The 18,628-nt window shown below is 36.6% G+C and overlaps 1 protein-coding gene across 1 annotated transcript in view; it reads left to right on the top strand.

The window, feature by feature from the left end:
- Positions 1 to 9,360: 9,360 nt before the first annotated feature.
- p (WD40 repeat domain-containing protein pink) overlaps positions 9,361 to 18,628 on the top strand; it is a 78,004-nt gene continuing 68,736 nt past the window's right edge. Inside the window, exons 1-3 of the mRNA XM_067144163.2 lie at positions 9,361 to 9,500; positions 9,709 to 9,853; positions 9,945 to 10,055. Of these exons, the coding sequence (XP_067000264.2) occupies positions 9,770 to 9,853; positions 9,945 to 10,055 (195 nt within the window). The 5' untranslated portion in view covers positions 9,361 to 9,500; positions 9,709 to 9,769. The remainder of the gene's footprint in view (positions 9,501 to 9,708; positions 9,854 to 9,944; positions 10,056 to 18,628) is intronic.

The raw sequence follows: 18,628 nt of genomic DNA, 5'->3' as shown, positions 1-18,628 counted from the left end.
GTTGTGGTTAAGCCCCGCCTGCAAACTCGATAACCTGTTTGCTTCAACGCTGATATGCCCCACTGCATCACCCCTTCCTGTGAAATTTCATGCACACAGATAAACATGCAAATCCTGTCTTTAACAAACGCAATACTTAAAAATGAGTTCCCACTCAACATTATAAGGCAGCAGATCCTTTTTTTAAAGGGCTTAAACAAAGATTTACGTTAAATTGAAAGAAAAATCTGCGAAAATTGCTGTCCTCAACGCATGCCAAAATAAACCTGTTCAAACTTATCTCATTACTGTAGACCTCATGATCCCTCCATTACGGACTCGGTAGTTGTTCAGCCCATCACAAGCTGTCGTCGTCCTGGGTTGACAGTCCTGGTTTCAGCTCGTGGGATGGCTTCATCGTGATGTCGTCTTCTTGAGGTTGAATGTGGGAAGGTTTCGTGCTATTGGCAACTCTTGTCGTAGCTTCCACGGGATTAACTGCAATCAAACACCCAGTCAGTCTTCTGAGATAAACTCCGGATTCTCCTGCTCTGCTATCTGCTTTAGGGCATAAATTGGCGTTATGCCAAGCTAATTTTTTATTGAATTCCTAAAACTCTACCGCACGCGAACTCATGTTATGAATCTAACTTTACGTTCAGGCAAAGATTATGGCCTAGCTAGCCGAAATGTACATGGTTAATGCCCTTTACTCAGCCGCACACGAATCTTTAGTTGAAAGTCTGACCTTACGTTTAGGCAAAGATTGTGGCCTAGCTAGCCTAAATGTACATGTTTAATGCCTTGTGCTCAACTGCACACGAAACTTTAGTTGGAAGTTTGTAAATCTGCACGTTTTAGTTCATGTTCTGGATACACTCTTAGCTCGAATATCACACAGTTTGCCTATACAGCTTCAATGACGAAGCCTTTGCTCCATGATAAGTTCACGGCGCCGGAAGGACACACACACGACCGCACTGAAGAAAATGTTAGAATGGAATGAGGCGCCTCTTCACATATCTCTCACTAAAGAAACGGTAGGTGAGCACAAGCCCGGGGCTTCACTAAGATACACACTTGAGATCAATCTGAAGCGAGTAGCTTCGTTCCCACTGTTTCCGCGCTAATGTTGTATTACGAAAAACTCTGCTTATTACCAACACAAGACGTATCATGTGTCATTCAGTAAATTATGAGGAATACAACTGTGGTTTTAATTTCTCTAATATCCTTCCAGGAGAGTAGATATAGCCCGATTTCTAAAAACGCCAAGCCTGATTCTTGCCGCTTTAATTTTTAGTTAGGTGGCACATGTAATTCCCCAGACAGAATTCGAGTATCTCCATCACTTCACCGCTATGCTTTCTCGCTCACTCCTTGTGCCACGCCTTGTCGCTGCAGGCTTCATCCACCCCAAAAAATGCTCATCTGGCTTCCCTCCAATTGTGGCTTCGATGCTCTGATGCTATATTACAGTCGCGTTAAATATAAATTTCTCTCCTCATGAACTGTATGGTTCAGTATATATGTTTGTAAATTCCTTCTGTTTCATTGTTACTAAGTTGTAATGTAAAATTGTATACTTCTGACTCGAATAAATAAATAAATAAATAAATAAATAAATAAATAAATAAATAAATAAATAAATAAATAAATAAATAAATAAATAAATAAATAAATAAATAAATGTATCAGAGATAAGACTGGTTTCAATAACAATCGTTATGTTGTTCAGCTGAATACAAGTTTGAGAAGAATTTTAGTTACGAATGCCATTTTGCCCTCAGGGTATTCCAACTGTTTGAATTTCGGTGCAGATTCAGTTAATGCTTTCATTCAGTTAAAATGGAGGAGATATTCACAATTTTCATAAAATATACTCACCGAACAACCTCTGTAAGCATTTGAAATGCCCAGTAATTTAAACTCTGTAACCTTGATACTTCCAAATGAGCAATATTGTGTTATATTGGTAGTTATACAGTATAATACCGTAAACTAGATTGTTAAACTTGTTTCAAATCATTAATATTGACTACTGCAACACCTGAGTTGCAAGACCATAGCTATTACTCAGTTTTTGAAAAAATAGGGTTGGGTTAATTAAACCATCAAAAGATGTAGTGAATGTGCTTTCTATTTGTCAAAAATTTCAGGTTCGTTTCTGGTACAGAGGGATAATCTGGAAGTACCGTAATAAAAAGAAACTTGATCTTTTGTTGCCAAGTACTGTCATTAATTATATTTTTTCTGGAAGGCAAGCAAAACTTCAAACATTGGCAGATCACCATGTGATTGATGTAGCATTTGTAGATAGCCACAGGGTTCAACTTTTAAACTTATAAGCCATATGTATTACCAAATAAGACTTAAAACATATGGCCAGTCTTCATACACAGAAGTAATTCAAAGAAAGACAAGTTGTTTCGGGCAACATTGTAATAAGATTGTATTGTTTAAAGGACTGTGAACTTGTGTAAATACTACTCTTCGTTCAACATGATAATATTGTGTAAACAATGTAAATACGTATAGACCTATATATATGATAGAGGATCTGTAATACTATATTGCTCTTGTTGATATCCATGTAATAATCCTATCCCGTATCCCCATTTCAAGTCATTGTCGTTTATTATTTGGCTACCTTGTCTTGTAAAAGTCCGGACATTATTCAGGGGATTAGGTTGTTTATCAGTGTCATTTTCCGTTTTTAATTATAGTGGACAATTCCGTTTACGTAATGTGGAAACACATATTTAGCCGCACTGAATGGCGCCATGCGCGGCTTCACTCGTGTGCGTTGATACTGCACGGAGTCATGCATCTAGTAGTATTATAATACATCATTGCTACAGCCTGACTGGTTCGGCAAAATGCTTCAGCTAGTACAAAAACATTAAAGTGCTTGAACTTATAGTACTTTCACTGTGATGTTTCACGGATTCTGGATTCCTTGCAGTTAGTTATGTTCAGATTATTATTATTATTATTATTATTATTATTATTATTATTATTATTATTATTATTATTATTATTATTATTATTAGTAGTAGTAGTAGTAGTAGTAGTCTCTTTATCACCATCGTTTCCCGTATGAAGGCTGCCTGCTACTCTGTTCAACAGGATGCGAAATATAATGATCCCCTTCTGTTGAAATGCAGGCCGCCTCTTCCAATATTCCAATCTCCTATCCACGAATTACTGTCAATGAACAGCAAGTCCATCTCCTCACACATCCAGTGAATTAACCGCATTCATGTCAATGTAGTCTGCACTGCGTCTGAACATAACTTCACTTGTGCACACCTTCGACCCTACGAATTTATCCTTCACTTTCCCTGCAAGCTGTTCCATGTCTTCCATTATTTGTGATGGTATTAGGAAGCTGTTAATACTATTCGTACCCGCTTGAATCACTACAGTATCTGGTCCTTCTTTTACATCATCAACTTTCCAAGTAAACTAGAACCTTGGATATCCGTACCGGTACACAGTAGAATTCTTCATATTGCTACTCACGTTCCCGACCATCGAGTCTCCAAGTACATCACGACTTTTAGGCTTAACCTCTTTAGGCTTTCTATACCCCTATACATTTGGTTTATTCTGTGTATTAGAAATCTTTCCCGTATACCGTACTCCACTATCTTGAAGGAAAGATGTCCGGCTCCATGGCCAAATGGTGAGCGTGCTGGCCTTTGGTCACAGGGGTCCCCGGATCGACTACAGGGAATTTTAACCAGCATTGGTTATTTTAGCTGGCACAGGGCCTGGGTGTATGTGTCGTCTTCATCATAATTTCATCCCCATCACGACACGCATGTCGCCTGCGGGAGTCAAATCAAAAGAGCTGCACCTGGCGAACCGAACTTATCCTCGGACACTCCAGACATTATAAGCCATACGCCATTTCATTTTTTGAAGGAAGATGCAACATGACTTACTGGCTTACTGTCAACGACTAAGAATTAATCATACTAAAACTAACTATATCATATTTCACAAACCATTACTGTAAGCACCGGTACATCTCCTCTGGACATCAACTGAAGTTTCTACGATCAGGTGATACCTCGAGTTCAAGCAACCGAATTTCTAGGACTTAACATACATGAGTCGCTAACGTGGGAGAATCACATCGCAATGCTTTGTGATAGAATAACTCCTGCTATTGGTGTACTCAGCCGATTAAAATACAAAGTTTCTCGTGGACAGTGGAAGTGTATTTATCATGCTATAATCGAAAGCCGCCCGAATTAGGGTTACCGTCAAACGAGGTTACTTGGGAATACAGTCCAACTTGGGACAGTTTGATCACATATTTTGGGAGCTTCAGTGAGTACCGGTACGCGACAAAATTTGACAGACGAGTGAACCACAACGTTTACTAGCAATATATACGGTATATATTTCGAGGCAATATTAAGGTAGCGGTATTACTGAGGTTGAATTTATATATTGTAGATCATTTTCAAAGAAAATAACCATAAAAACCTCGTGTGTATGGGCTGAGACACTAAGAAACAGGAGAAGAATTTGTTTATAGGGCAAGTTGTTTCAGTAGAAAATGATGGAACCCACCAGTGAAAATTCCTACGAAGTTATGAAGGAAAGGTAAACAAAATATTTGCGTTTCTTACAGTTGATGACTTAGACAATGTTAAAAATAAGCACATCTTGAAGGTTATTTTTCCTGTTAAGGTAATGAGTAGAGGTATATACCTGTATGTTTTCAATGTACCTAACCTTTGAATCGATTAACTAGGTACGGTACATATGTTTGTATTAAGAAATTATATAATAATTAGATAAATGCATTTTTTGACAATTAATTAATTATTTCCCTTTTACTTTGTCACTGTACCGGCAGTGTACCACCTAACCTAGATATTGTTTAACATGGGACAGAGACATCAAAACAGAAGAGCACCGTGTTATGAATATTAAGTTATTGTCCCAAGTTACACCATCTCGAGGGTAACTTGTGACAGTAACAAAATTGTACTTTTGGGGTAAAATCAAAAGCCGTACATTAATTAATTGATGAAAATGGACATTAACATATAGTCTCTGGGGTTTATGTAAAATGAAAAAAAGGAACGTTTAATTTCCAGGTTGTAGAGGCATTTGAAAAATAAAACTGTCCCAAGTAACCCCGTTTGACGGTACATGAGTCATATATGGGCATGCTGTAACAAAGACCAATTTGAAAAGATCAGTCTCTTGCAGAAAAGAGCACTGAAAATACTCTTCAACTTACCCGTCTTAACACCAACCATACAGGTCTACCAGTATTGTAATGGTCATCGTAAAAAAGCTCCAGCTATTATGCTTATTAATTGAAAAAATGAACAAACTCATTCCAACACTCTATGCAACTTGAATTCTGATATACATTCATACAGTACACGATGATCTATCATAATTCACGGTAAATCATTGAAGTCTGCTATAAGTATGGCACTTCCTTACGGCATTAGGCCTACTCTGTAAAGGTTTTCAATAGCCTTCCTGAGCATAATAGAGAAGCTATTAAATGGCCGCTCCTTAAAACCAAGCTTGTTAATTTTCTAAAAGAAAAACGTCTGGCCTATAGAGTACTGATTTATTATTTGGTTTCTATCGCTATGATTCTTTAATATCAAAATTCATTGTACAGCATATTTTTGTCCTAGAAAATGACGTTCTCGATTTTCATCCCTTTTGCCAAATGTAATTAATTGTACTGCACCATTAAAAGCCTTGGCTCAGGTGCCCCTTTTGAAATAACTAAATAAAATATGAACTTCTTCCGAATACGCATGACTTTCAAAACGATTTGCTGTTGTTATGGGCGATGCGTAACTTACGTCGCGTGTTTTCACTGGGGCTGCTTCATTGAGCTACTTTCACTTTCGGTACTTCCTGAAATGTCTGGTATTGTTCTTTCTTCTGTTCTATTATGATTTTACGATCACGAAGACAACGGATTTCTTCCTGTGATTTTTCTAAGTCTCTTATTAACAATCTAATATAATTCACCTTTCTAATATTAAAAATCTCTGGCCTGTAGAGTACTGATTTATTATTTGGTTTTTATCGCTATGATTCTTTAATATCAACATTCATTGTACAGCATATTTTTGTCCTAGAAAATGACGTTCTCAAATTTCATCCTTGAGTTTTTGTGAATCATAGAAACGTTTAGTTCCATTAGGTATCTACTTCCAGAGGTCATTATATTATCGTTGCGCGCCAATTTCGCATCTATTTCTTCTTCGTCCCCTTCTTTGTAATTTAATGCGCTGCGCTGAAATCGCGCACCTAAATTACGTGAAAACATTTGTTTGCTTTTATCAAATACAGTAAAGACAATACGCGACACTTACACTTGTTGAAATGGGAGACAATTCGACGGTGGCGCTCCTAGTGACTTGACCTGAAAAGTCACGCTAAATTCAAATATCAATGGAAATGCATATACGAAAATGGATAAATAAATTAGGTCTGGAAGGAAAGTATTATTGAAATATTAACTTCGAAGTTGCTAAAGGAATTCTGGATAAATGAATGAAGAATTATTTAAAAGGTTATTGTTTAAAGACTGAAATTAGACATATAAACAAGATGTGAAATAGACTGCTGTGAAATGGGTTGATCTTTCATTTATGCATTACTTTTTTGCTTTAGCATTCCTGCTTGAACTCTTACGGTTAGATTTGTCTTTTATCTCTGTTACCGTATTTTTGTGGTAGGTAGAGGTGAAAGAAGGTGCGGGTGTGAACGGGTCTCAAACTACGAAATTAAAGTTAATGTAAAATTAAACAAGGTTATATTCTCTTTCCAAAATTCAGGAATAACCCGAAAGACAGGTACAGAGTAGCAAGGCAATAAAAGTACAATTACAATATTTACAGGATTTGGGCTTCGAGCCTCGACCTCACAATTCTTGAGCAATTAGCCCAGTTTTACCCCAACACAAGTTTCAACAGAGGGGCGGAAAACCCCATTCATACCCGGGAGCACTTGCTCCAAATTACACAGTAAAGCCTCCTTGAGGCGCGCAGAAAACAAAATTTTCAAGAAAGAGCAACCCGCTCTCAAATTTTAAGCCTGTCAAAGGCCACACCAAATTCCACCTTCAAGCTGTCCTCTAAGGACATAAACACAGGGGTAAAATACCCAACCTACTGAGGCCTATTAAGTGAGAAAAGGGTAATTACATGGCCTCTAAAATACCAACTTGAGAGGAGGCGATCTGCACTCCTAATGCATTTGTTTTAAAACCTAATCTGGCTCTAGGCCACTAATGCAAGGGCTAATCCCATACTACAGAGGTGACTTTAGAAAAGAACAATTTACATTACATTAAGGAAGAATCGGTTGTGAGAAATAAGTTCACCTCAAAACAATATGAGTGGGAGCTCGAGAGGGTTAAGCACTCTCTATCCCAATATGTAGCTTAAAAGATAGAATAAATACAAAGTGTCTTTACATTTTAGGGAAAGTTACATGGTGGAAACGCTTCGGACCCGCCCCGAGAGTTAAACTGCTGAGCTAGCAAGAAAAGAAGTTATTAAATGGCCATTACCTGGTTGTTGAACTGCTGCCCGAAGAAAGAGGCGCTTCCCGCCCCCTGCTATGTACTTTACACACTGAAAGATGGTACTGAAGTGGCACCGAGACCCGAAAATCAGCAGTTTATATACTCTCGCGGAAAGTTCGAGGCGTTTTTGAAATGAGCACACCCTCCCACAAGGATTTTATTGGTACACCAAGAAAACCCCTACACAATACGAAGAAGAAACATATTATTGGTGGAAAATTAATTCGAGAAATTCAGAATTGGCTAAATTCAAAACAAGGGGAAAGAAAGGGGTGTACAGCCAACTTAAACAATAACAGAAAGAAATTTAACAAGAAACAAACTTTTGAAACAAAAATTTCTCCAAAAAACAGTTCTTTCACTTCGCACTAGGGTGCACCATTGTAGTTTTTCAGTAGTGTCCTCTAGAAGAGAAAGTTCACACTTCTTACTACAGGTAAAACAAAAGTACATCAAAAATGACCCCGTTCAAAAACTCCAAAATTTCCAAGTAGTGACATCTTCTGAGAAACTTGAAAATTAATACCGTAGATAAAGTTCAGACTTCCTCCAGCAGAGGAGTTTCAATTGGCGCAAATTTTAAATAAGCGGCGTGGAGGTGTACCGCCCGGTACAATCTCATTTAAAAACTTTGTATCATCACATTAAGATACTTGTCAATAAAAATATCGGCACATTCCTTACACACATGATGCAATGAATTAACATTTAAAAGCTGGACTATTTTCCTCTTAACATAAAGCCTACTAACAGGAAGAAAATCTATAAAATCCCGGCTTTAATCTGAGAAGAGGGATAAAAGAAATAAAAGTATGAAAATGTTGTCGATAGTGATGCTTTGAGGAATATTTACGTACAATTAGAGTAAAAATGTAATATACCCTTGGCTGTACAGTCGAGGATTTCTAAAGTCGCTGGCCTGGAAATGATCTGAACAGGTCTTATAATTCTTATATAAGCTTAACGTCCTTTCTTTCTTGTACACCTTATCCAAATCACTTCTGTGACATTTCAAAACCCACAGATCACACCTACAACAACACATCGGTATTGAAGGTTAACTGCTGCGCTACGCAAAAAAATACGCATTTTATATTTTAAGCCAGTTAAAATATGGGTCGAGCAGGTCAGAAAATTATGAAGTACTCTAAAAATCTCTTTGTCACTGGAAGAATATATATGCAAATACAATATTACTTACATTTTCTTGTCACGAGGGAAACGGAAGACCGCGCATTGTTCTCTACTTCATAAGTACTGCAGCTAAACACAGCACGTACCTTTCCCCTCATGTTGAGAGGGGGTATTAAGGAATGACACACGCTACTATTTAATTATGTCAATTCACTGAAAACGCATAAATAACACCAAAAACTTCACACCCAAAGACACGTGCTCTTATGACAGAATCAGTAGTTCTCAGGTCCACCCGCTAGAGAGAGAGAGCTCTTCGCGTATTGTCTCTACTGTATTTGGTTTTATGCAAGGCCCCCTGTTCTTTTTTAATAGCTGCTTCTTATCCTGCCGGTATTTTGTAAAATATATCTAGGAGTAAATAGTAAGCGTTACCTACTTTCATTAAATTTCTTCCCATTGTATTAAAAAAACCTGTTTTAAAATATTTCTGTGAATTAACCCAGCCGTACGGATCATTGATTATAATTAGAAAGTAGCTTTTCCCCTCAAAGAATGTTGAAAACTCTTTACTCGGAAGAGTGTATTTCACGAAGTCGATTTGACTGATCGACTTTCATGCAAAAACAAAAATAAGGAATGTTAATAAACAGCTGTTGAAGTGTAATACGCCCATATTATGTATGTAAATACTCGTTATTTGTTTGCCGCATTATATAACAGGTAATATACCAGAAGATAGCCCTGTTATGTTTGTTACGTTGTTTGAAGAGACTATGGCGTATTTTCGGGAAAGGTAAGTGTAAAACATTGTCCACCAATTTAGGTTATTTTTAGAGTAGCTAATACTTCGTTATGAGCAAAAATAGTATTTTAACTGTAAGCGTCAAATAAGTGACCTTTTGCTGGGATAAATTTATAAATAAAGGCTTATGTATGACTCAACTGTGTTAATTATATATTTAATTCAATAATAGTGGACTGTCACATTCATTCTCTTTCAGTATTTACACGAAGAATAATATACTTTGGCATTTTGGTTGATATAACCATTGCACATATAAGATGGGCACTGATTCATTTGTGCTTGTTAATGTTAACAACTTGTCATCTATATTTTCTCCATTGAAATCAACTCATCGTATTAAGGTATGGCTTCATTTAATAGTTGTCATGAAAAAAAGGAAAATATCTTACTGATGTTTCTTCTCTGTTGAAATAATGTCTTCTTTGTTTGCAGTATACATGTTTCAGTGTTTCTCAAAATTTCCTAATCTTGGGTGCTACAAGTGGTGGATTGTATGTATTCAAGAGGGATCCATGCACTTTTCTCCAGCTTCTTCCAAATAAGGTAATTATGTTTTAAAACTGTTTTGTTTCTGTATAGCACCAGTGAATTATTTGAAATTATATTAAATTTTATTTTCTTAAAAACTGCTTGCATCGCTAGAGGGTATCCAATCATCATCAATCAGTAATCAATGGTCTGCATTTAGGATTGTCGCCTAAGTGGTAGATTCCCTATTAGTTGTTTACCTAGCCTTTTCTTAAACATTTTCAAAGAACTTGGAAATTTATCGAACATTTCCCTTGATAAATTATTCCAATCCCTTACCCCTCATATTATGAATTAATATTCGCCCCAATTTGTCCCCTTGAATTCCAAATTTATTTTCATATTAATCTTCTCTACTTTTAACAGTTGTGCTGTGCCGGGCTGAGTGGCTCAGATGGTTGAGGCATTGGGCTTCTGACCCCAACTTGGCACGTTCGATTCTGGCTCAGTCCGGTGGTATTTGAAGGTGCTCAAATGCATCAACCTTATGTCGGTAGATTTACTGGCATGTAAAAGAAGTCCTGCGGGACTAAATTCTGGCACCTCGGCATCTCCGTAAACCGTAAAAGTAGTTAGCGGGACATAAAGCCAATAACATTACAAGGTTATTGGTATACTAATGTCGTTCCACACCATCCCTCCACTGGCAACTCGGAACATACCACTTATTGCAAGTAATAAACTTCATGTTCATGGTTCGTATTGATTGTTATCTAACATCAGTTGGGAGGAAATTAATTTTTCTTTTTTAAATAAGAAGAAATTTCCTCGCCATTGAAGCTACATACCACTTAGCCGAGCATCTCGTCTTCTTACTCCCAAGCCTTCCTAGCCCAAAGTTTGCAACGTTTTCATAACACTATTCCTCTGTTGGAATTCACCCAGAACAAATTGTGCTGCTCTCCTTTGGATCTTTGCCAGTCTTGTATCAACTAGTCGTTGTGTGGGTTCCATACACTGGAAGCATACTCTAATTGGGATCTTACCAGAGACTTATACGCCCTCTGCTTTACGTCCGTACTACAACCCCTAAACATCCTCAGTACCATGTGAAGAGATCTGTAACCTTTCTTAACAACCTCGTTAACAGGATTAAGTTACCGCAATGAAGATCATTTGTTATATTAACACGTAGGTACTTTCAGTGTTCTCCGTAAGGTTCCATCATCCATCAACGCAGTAATTAAAACTGAGAGGACCTTTCCCTCTTGGTGAAACGTACAATCTGACTTTTCATCCTGTTTTCTATCATATCATTGTCTGCTGTCCATTTCACACAATTGTCCAGGTCCTCCTGCAGTTGCTCACAATCCTGCAACTCATTTACAACTCTGTATGGTATAACATTATCCACAAATAGCCTTATCTGTGATTCCAGTTCTTTAATCATGTCATTTATATATATAAGAAAACGTAAAGGTCCAATAATACTGCCCTGTGGGACACTCTTACTCTTTCTCCCTCTTAATCATTACAAGATCAGATAACACCTCACCTACTCTAATTCTGTGAGTTCTGTTTTCTAGAAATTTAGCCACCCATTCCATCACTTTTATCCAGTTCATTAGCCCTCATTTTCATTAGTGAGCTTCCATGATCTACCCTATCAAAAGCTTGGATAGATCAGTAGCAATACAGTCCAGGTTTTCATTGCTGCTTCTTCTTTTTCTTAATCTGTTTACCCTCCAAGTTGCGTTTTTATCTCGAACTCAGCGAGGGATCCAACCTCTACTGCAGTGCTACTAATGAAATTAATGAATCGTAGTTTAGTGCTACATGTTAGGGTGTCCCCTACGGAAGAAAGTGGAGAGGAACCATATTTGCCCCTACCTGGCTACAGCTGGATAAAGGGAAATGATGATGATGATGATGAGTTTAGTTCTGCAAAATGACAGATTATAGATCTGCTTGTTTACTACGCACTGAGCAAAATGTTGTTTAAGAATTTCTTCCATTTAATTTTGTTTACAATTATTAATGATTTTTTCAGATTTTTTTACGTTGCACTGACACTGATAGATCTTATGACAACAATGGGATAGGACAGGCGTAGGAGTGGGAAGGAAGCAGCCGTGGCTTTAATTAAGGTACAGCCCCTGCATTGCCTGGTGTGAAAATGGGAAACCATGGAAAACCATCTTCAGGGCTACCAACAGTGGGATTTGAACCCTCTAGTCTACATACTGGATGCAAGCTCACAGCTGCGCGCCCTTAACCACACAGACAACTCGCCTGGTCAATTATTAATTAATAATCATTACAGTTCTGGTTACTAATTTATCTGATTAATCAGTCACTACTGATCTGCATTTTGGCGCAGTCGTCCAGATGGCAGATTCCCTATCTGTTGTTTTCCTAGCCTTTTCCTAAATGATTTCAAAGAAATTGGAAATTTATTGAACATTTCCCTTGGTAAGTTATTCCAATCCCTAACTCCCCTTCTATAAATTAATATTTGTCCCAATTTGTCCTCTTGAATTCCAACTTTATCTTCATATTGTGATCTTTCCTACTTTCAAAGACACTACTCAAACTTATTCATCTACACCACACCATCTCTCCACTGACAGCTCGGAATATACCACGTACAAGTGATTAATTTCATTATTTCATTATTTCAGCCGTATTGAATTTCAATGTATTAAAATTTTTTACAATTGATTTATTGATATCCACTTTTTCAATACTTTACGATCCTTATGACTAGGATGTAATTATTCTACTTACGGTGTTGTGGTATATGTTTCGCTTGTCCTAGCAAGCATTATCAGCCACTCAGTTCTCTAAATTAGTCAGAGCTCTGAATCAGATGTTACATAACTAAGATTGTCCCATAAGAACTAATTGTTTACAATAGTTTATGTATGATTATTTGATACATTTTGTTGGATCACAGTTTATTAATAGTGGATGGTTGGATTGGTGATTGTAACCTAAGATTTTAGAGGGTTGTACCTTATTATCTTCCCATCTAATGGGGATAAAGTATAAGTGTAAGTATAACATCAAAATACACCAGTATTGATGCTAAGTTAACAATCAAGACAAATAGGAGTCTTAATACATACAAAGTTTTTGCAATATATACAAGTGTTTCTATACAATTAACAAATTAAAAGGAGTGTGGATTAACTAAAATCTTTGTATATATTAAGACTTTTCAATAATAATAAAAATAAGAGTTTGTTTGATAATGTACAAGGTAAAAATACTGGTTGAACAGCATGTAAGCAAGTTTGATTAATGTAGAATGCTTGAGTAAAATCTTGAACATGTGAAGAATTGCTTCATTCTCTCCATATTTATGAAATCTAGTATACTTATAGTCGTAAAGCTGTGCAGTTTTATCTTCAGTGAGAGTCTAAAGAGGGGAGTTCAACATGAGTCTTGGATGTCACAATAATAATTTTAAAAAAAATTTAATTATAGATTCATCAATAATACCCCTGCAAAAACAGCAGCTAATTCCCCGTTGCCTAGCCACACTACCTCCCCTCCTCATACCACCAGCGACCCCAATGCCCCGTCCACCGCTCCTCACATGACACACTCCCAGCCAATACAGGCATACCCCTACAATACAAGGAGTAGTGTCAGCAATTGTCAGACCTTCTCGCACAGCCAATGCCGCTGGTCATCTCTCCAATTGTCTAAAGGGTAAGCGTTAAGAAATTCATATTCAATTAAATAGAACAACTTCAAAGTATAGCAATTCACACATATTTTCGTCTTACATTTCAGACTATAACACGCATTACAAAGCGGTTTCTGTTACATCCAGTATCCTCTCCATTATTTTAGCAACATGGGATGTCATAGTAATTCCCCTGTAGTTCTTCAATACCTTCTTATCACCTTTCTTGAAAATTGGGATGATTATTCCTTTTGCCAATCCTCAGGGACCTCCTTATTCTCCCAGACAATCCTGAGAACTCGATATGTCCACTGCAGGTCTACAGCTCCAGCTGCCTTTATCATCACCACTGAAATTTCATCTATTCCAGCAGTTTTTCCATTCTTCATCTTTCTTACTGCCATTTCAATTTCATTCATTGTAATTTCTTTATCCATTTCTTTTTTTCATCAACTAATTGCCTTTCCTGGTCGTCCATTGAATGACTGTCATTAGTTCTCATGTTTAGCAACTTCTAAAAATACTCTCTCCATTTATTTATTTCTTTTGGCTTTGTTGATATTATGCTGCCTTCATCCTTCACAAATCTGGTGTTTACTTAATCTCTCTTTTTGTTTCTTGCTGCCCTGCATATCATCTCTCAATTTGTGTGAATAAGGCCCAGCTGTTTCCACCACTACTTTCTTGACCTTGTTAGGAATGTTTTAAATTCTCATGTCATATGCAGTCTGATCTAAAGTACCCCAAACTTAGCCCTTTATTACAGCTGTAAGGAAGACTTCTATCAAGTGTCTGAATGTTTCTAGTAGACTACTCTACCTCCAGATCATTGGGGTCTGAAGCAAATTTACTGTTCTAGTTTGATGGGAATGAGGTTGGGTCTCCATTTCTAGAACTTTATTGTCCAGAAATGACAAACACACCCTGCTTTATATCAGAGAGCATTATGATGATGCTTAAACACTAGGTGATACCGGGCGAGTTGGCCGTGTGGTTAGGGGTGTGCAGCTGCGAGCTTGCATCTGGGAGATAGTGGGTTTGACACAGTGTGAGACACGTACAACACGAGGAGCGCAAACAGTCATCAAACAGCTGAGTGCACTAACGTAAATGCAGGCAGAATTAAAAGGGAGAAGTCAACAGACTTACTTATGCAAAATTCGATGAAGTTACCACTTCATTATCATCAAAACTTGACTGTCACCATTTGACTAGTCCTTCACAAGCAATTCGTGAACTCGAAAAATTGGACGTTAAATATTTAAAGTACGACAAATATATAACTTATAATCAACAGTGTGCTTCAGTTTGTTATTTTACGGACGAAAAGAATATAGTCACGCCTAAACTCAGCTATTTTGAAAGTGCACTACGATTTTATTTCTATAAGGTACAACGTGTGGAAAAACTCACGTCAGTAGTAACAAAATGTTTTTAATCTGTATTCTAACAAATAATTTTAAGACATTCAACAATTTTAACAGATTGTAAATGTATTTATACATGAGACTAACTAGTGACATTGTATTTCAAATATTAGAACAAGTTTTTAAAATTTCAAACACAACAAATAGTTATATTGTTTTTAATAAGATGACGTAATATATAAAGCTTTATATTCAAGATAATTTTAATAGTTATTATGGTTAAGTTTGTTAACAGTAAACATTAGTGTAAGTTATTGAATGATATTACCGGTTTTAACTTTGTTAAGAATGTTTATGGCTGAAGATGTTCAGAAGTTGAACGAAACATGTCCTATGTTTTTAATAATTTGTCAATAAAATAAGGATGAGATCCTAATTTTAAAATTGCTTTTAATGTATTGAATAGGTGGAAATCAAAATTTTATTGTTCCCCTTTAACAGACTTTCAATACGGAAAAATGAGGATAGTCTCTTGCAATACTTGAGTTCATTCAAAATATTAATTTTATAATCATATTCTAAAACTAATTTACCTTTTGATTGTAATTTTATTTCTCCTATTTCAGATTGTATGTCATCGTACTTTATTTGCCGTAGCACCCCACATTTTTATTTCAAATTTTATTTTATTTTTTAACCTCAATCTGCATCATAAGTTTTACTTTTCAAATGAAGGGCTTTTTGTTGAGTCAGTCAGTCAGCATTTAGGGCAGTCGCCCAGATGGCAGATTCCTTATCTGTTTCTTTCCTAGCCTTTTCTTAAATGATTTCAAAGAAATTGGAAATTTATTGAACATCTACCTTGGTAAGTTATTCTGTCCCTTGGTATGTTATTTGTGTAAAGTACTTGAATAGCTTAGTCTAGTGAGGGTTGAATTGACCACATGTTACCAGCGTAAAGCTGTTTGCCATCCTAATCTCTTACTTCTACCTGAAAATTTAAGATAGTGCTAGGTTCTACCCAATTTTTGTGCTGTACCTGTAATATATATATACTGATGCAAGTTGGCCGTTGTAATTTGCCAGGTTACATCTTGCAGTTTTGAAATCTGTTTTGGTGAAAAGCTTTCAGTTTATGGAAATAAGGAGTGGCAACTTAGTCCAGCATTTCTAGCCTGTATGTGTATATTTCTCACCTTCATCTTTTCTGTAGAGCCACACTTAGTCTTTGCCAGTCATGATTGTCTTGGGGCTTCCTCTGTGGGTTGAGGAGTAGAATAGATCCAGGATCCATCTTATACAAAAATAATAAACTTTTGAGTCTTTGTAGTTTCTTAGCTCAATGGTTGTGTACTAATTTTTCGTCTCAACCCGTGAGGGGTCATGTCAAAATAGTTGCCTGGTGGGTCGCACATCGTCGATTTGACCGGGGAGTGTAAAATACACCAGTGTTTGTTGCAAAACGCATTGTATAATTAAGGAAAAAGTGTCCACGAAATGAATTACCGCCTCTTCTCGCAAACACATTGTATAGTGTAAGAAAAGTATATCCATGAAACAAAATACTAGTTTCTGTAGCAAAACACATAGTAAGATATTTAATGAAAAATATATCCATTAAACAAAATACTAGTTTTGTAGCAAAACATATATTATTAATGAAAAATATATCCATTAAACAAAATACCAATGTTCTTGCAAAAAACATTGTATTCTTAAGTATAAATATAGATCCATGAAACAAAATACACAGCAAAACATGCTGTATTATTAAAGGAAAGCACATCCATTAAACAAAAGTCTAGTTTGTAGTGCAAAACACATTACATTATTAAAGAAATAAATATCCATGATACAAAATACAAGTTTTTCTAGCAAAACACATTGTATCATTAAAGAGCAATATATCTGTGAAGCGAAAAACTAGTTTTTGTAGCAAAACACATTGTATTACTGAAAACAAATATATATCACCGGGCGAGTTGGCCGTGCGCGTAGAGGCGCGTGGCTGTGAGCTTGCATCCGGGAGATAGTAGGTTCGAATCCCACTATTGGCAGCCCTGAAGATGGTTTTCCGTGGTTTCCCATTTTCACACCAGGCAAATGCTGGGGCTGTACCTTAATTAAGGCCACGGCCGCTTCCTTCCAACTCCTAGGCCTTTCCCATCCCATCGTCGCCATAAGACCTGTCTGTGTCGGTGTGACGTAAAGCCCCTAGCAAAAAAAAAAAAAAAAAAAAGAAAGGAAGAGATACACAAATAAAGAAGAGTTCAACCAACCAGGCACTTTCTATCCTTGCTCCTGATGGCTTATGTGAAGTGCTAATAATCTCATTTTCAGCCCTTGGGGCATTTATCATCGCCGGAAGATACCCAGGACTTGATCAGTTAGTTTTTGAGGGAAGTGTAGGCGGTAAGAACTGTAGGAGTAGATGAAGGCGTAAGTATGACAAACAGATCTAAGTAGATGCAGGATATAATCAGTTACATAGAAATGTAAAGGTTAGCACAGGATAGTTTTGCATGGAGAAGTGCATCAAACCAATCTATGGACTGAACTATATGAGAGGTTCCTGTATTTACAACAGCCCTTGTCAAAAGAGTTAAATTTTAGAAGAAATCAAAAGCGTTCTACAGTCTGCATACACTGTGGGATAAACAAAATATTGGACAATGTTTCTATATGTTTTGTGACGTACTGTAACAGAAAGTTCATATTAATTAATGCTTAAATATGACCATTAAAAATTCTTGATGATGGGCCTGTGTGACAAGGGTTACTTTTGACTGACACTTTTAAATTCGAGATTAAGATAATCTTCATGCTGAAAAAATATTTATTAGAAAATTCAAACATTACAGCACTTCAACAACAAACATTGATATTGTATGTAATATTTCAATTTAAAAACCTATCCGAAATTGACTGCAACAATACAAGTGACTTTTCACATGTTTCAAGGTAATGAGTAATATCCATTAGAATGAATCATCAACATCAGTCTTCCCCACTGCTGTTATCTGATACATCAATGTCTGTATGAGCATTACTTTGAGCCTCTTCTTCGTGTGCAAGAGTGTCAAATAATTGGCTCCTACAAGATTCTAACAAACTGTATTCTTTTCTCAAATCCAGTATTTTAGAAGGTTTTAATTTTGGAGATTTATTATATGTTCGAGGGAAAGAGAACTCTTGAGGGATTGCTGGCCTATTATGAACTGTTTATTAACTGATCTCTGTGGCCCTGAATAGGGATCCGTTACCCCAATGTATGACGATTCTTGACTTATTCAATACATCCTAAGTGCCTTAAGCTTAATTTCACTTGCAGAAGATTTATGAAAATATTGCTGCTCATAGTGGAAAATTACACCCTCTCATGAAGAAGCCACTATTCAGTAGTAGAATCACAGAACAGGAACTATTACAGAAGTCAAATGCTGAAAACTGTACTGTTATGTATTTGAAAGCAACTAAATCTGAATAACCAGTTGAGAATGTAGCTAAAATTTGATCAAAAATAGCCTGTGTCAACTGATATGGGCAGTTTCTATCACAACCACGAACAACATGGGTTATTTTTGTAA

This window comes from Anabrus simplex, chromosome 3 (assembly GCF_040414725.1).
Source record: "Anabrus simplex isolate iqAnaSimp1 chromosome 3, ASM4041472v1, whole genome shotgun sequence".
Lineage (NCBI taxonomy): Eukaryota > Metazoa > Arthropoda > Insecta > Orthoptera > Tettigoniidae > Anabrus > Anabrus simplex.
Note: the sequence above shows the minus strand (reverse complement) of the source record. Positions and strands in the feature narration are given on the sequence as shown.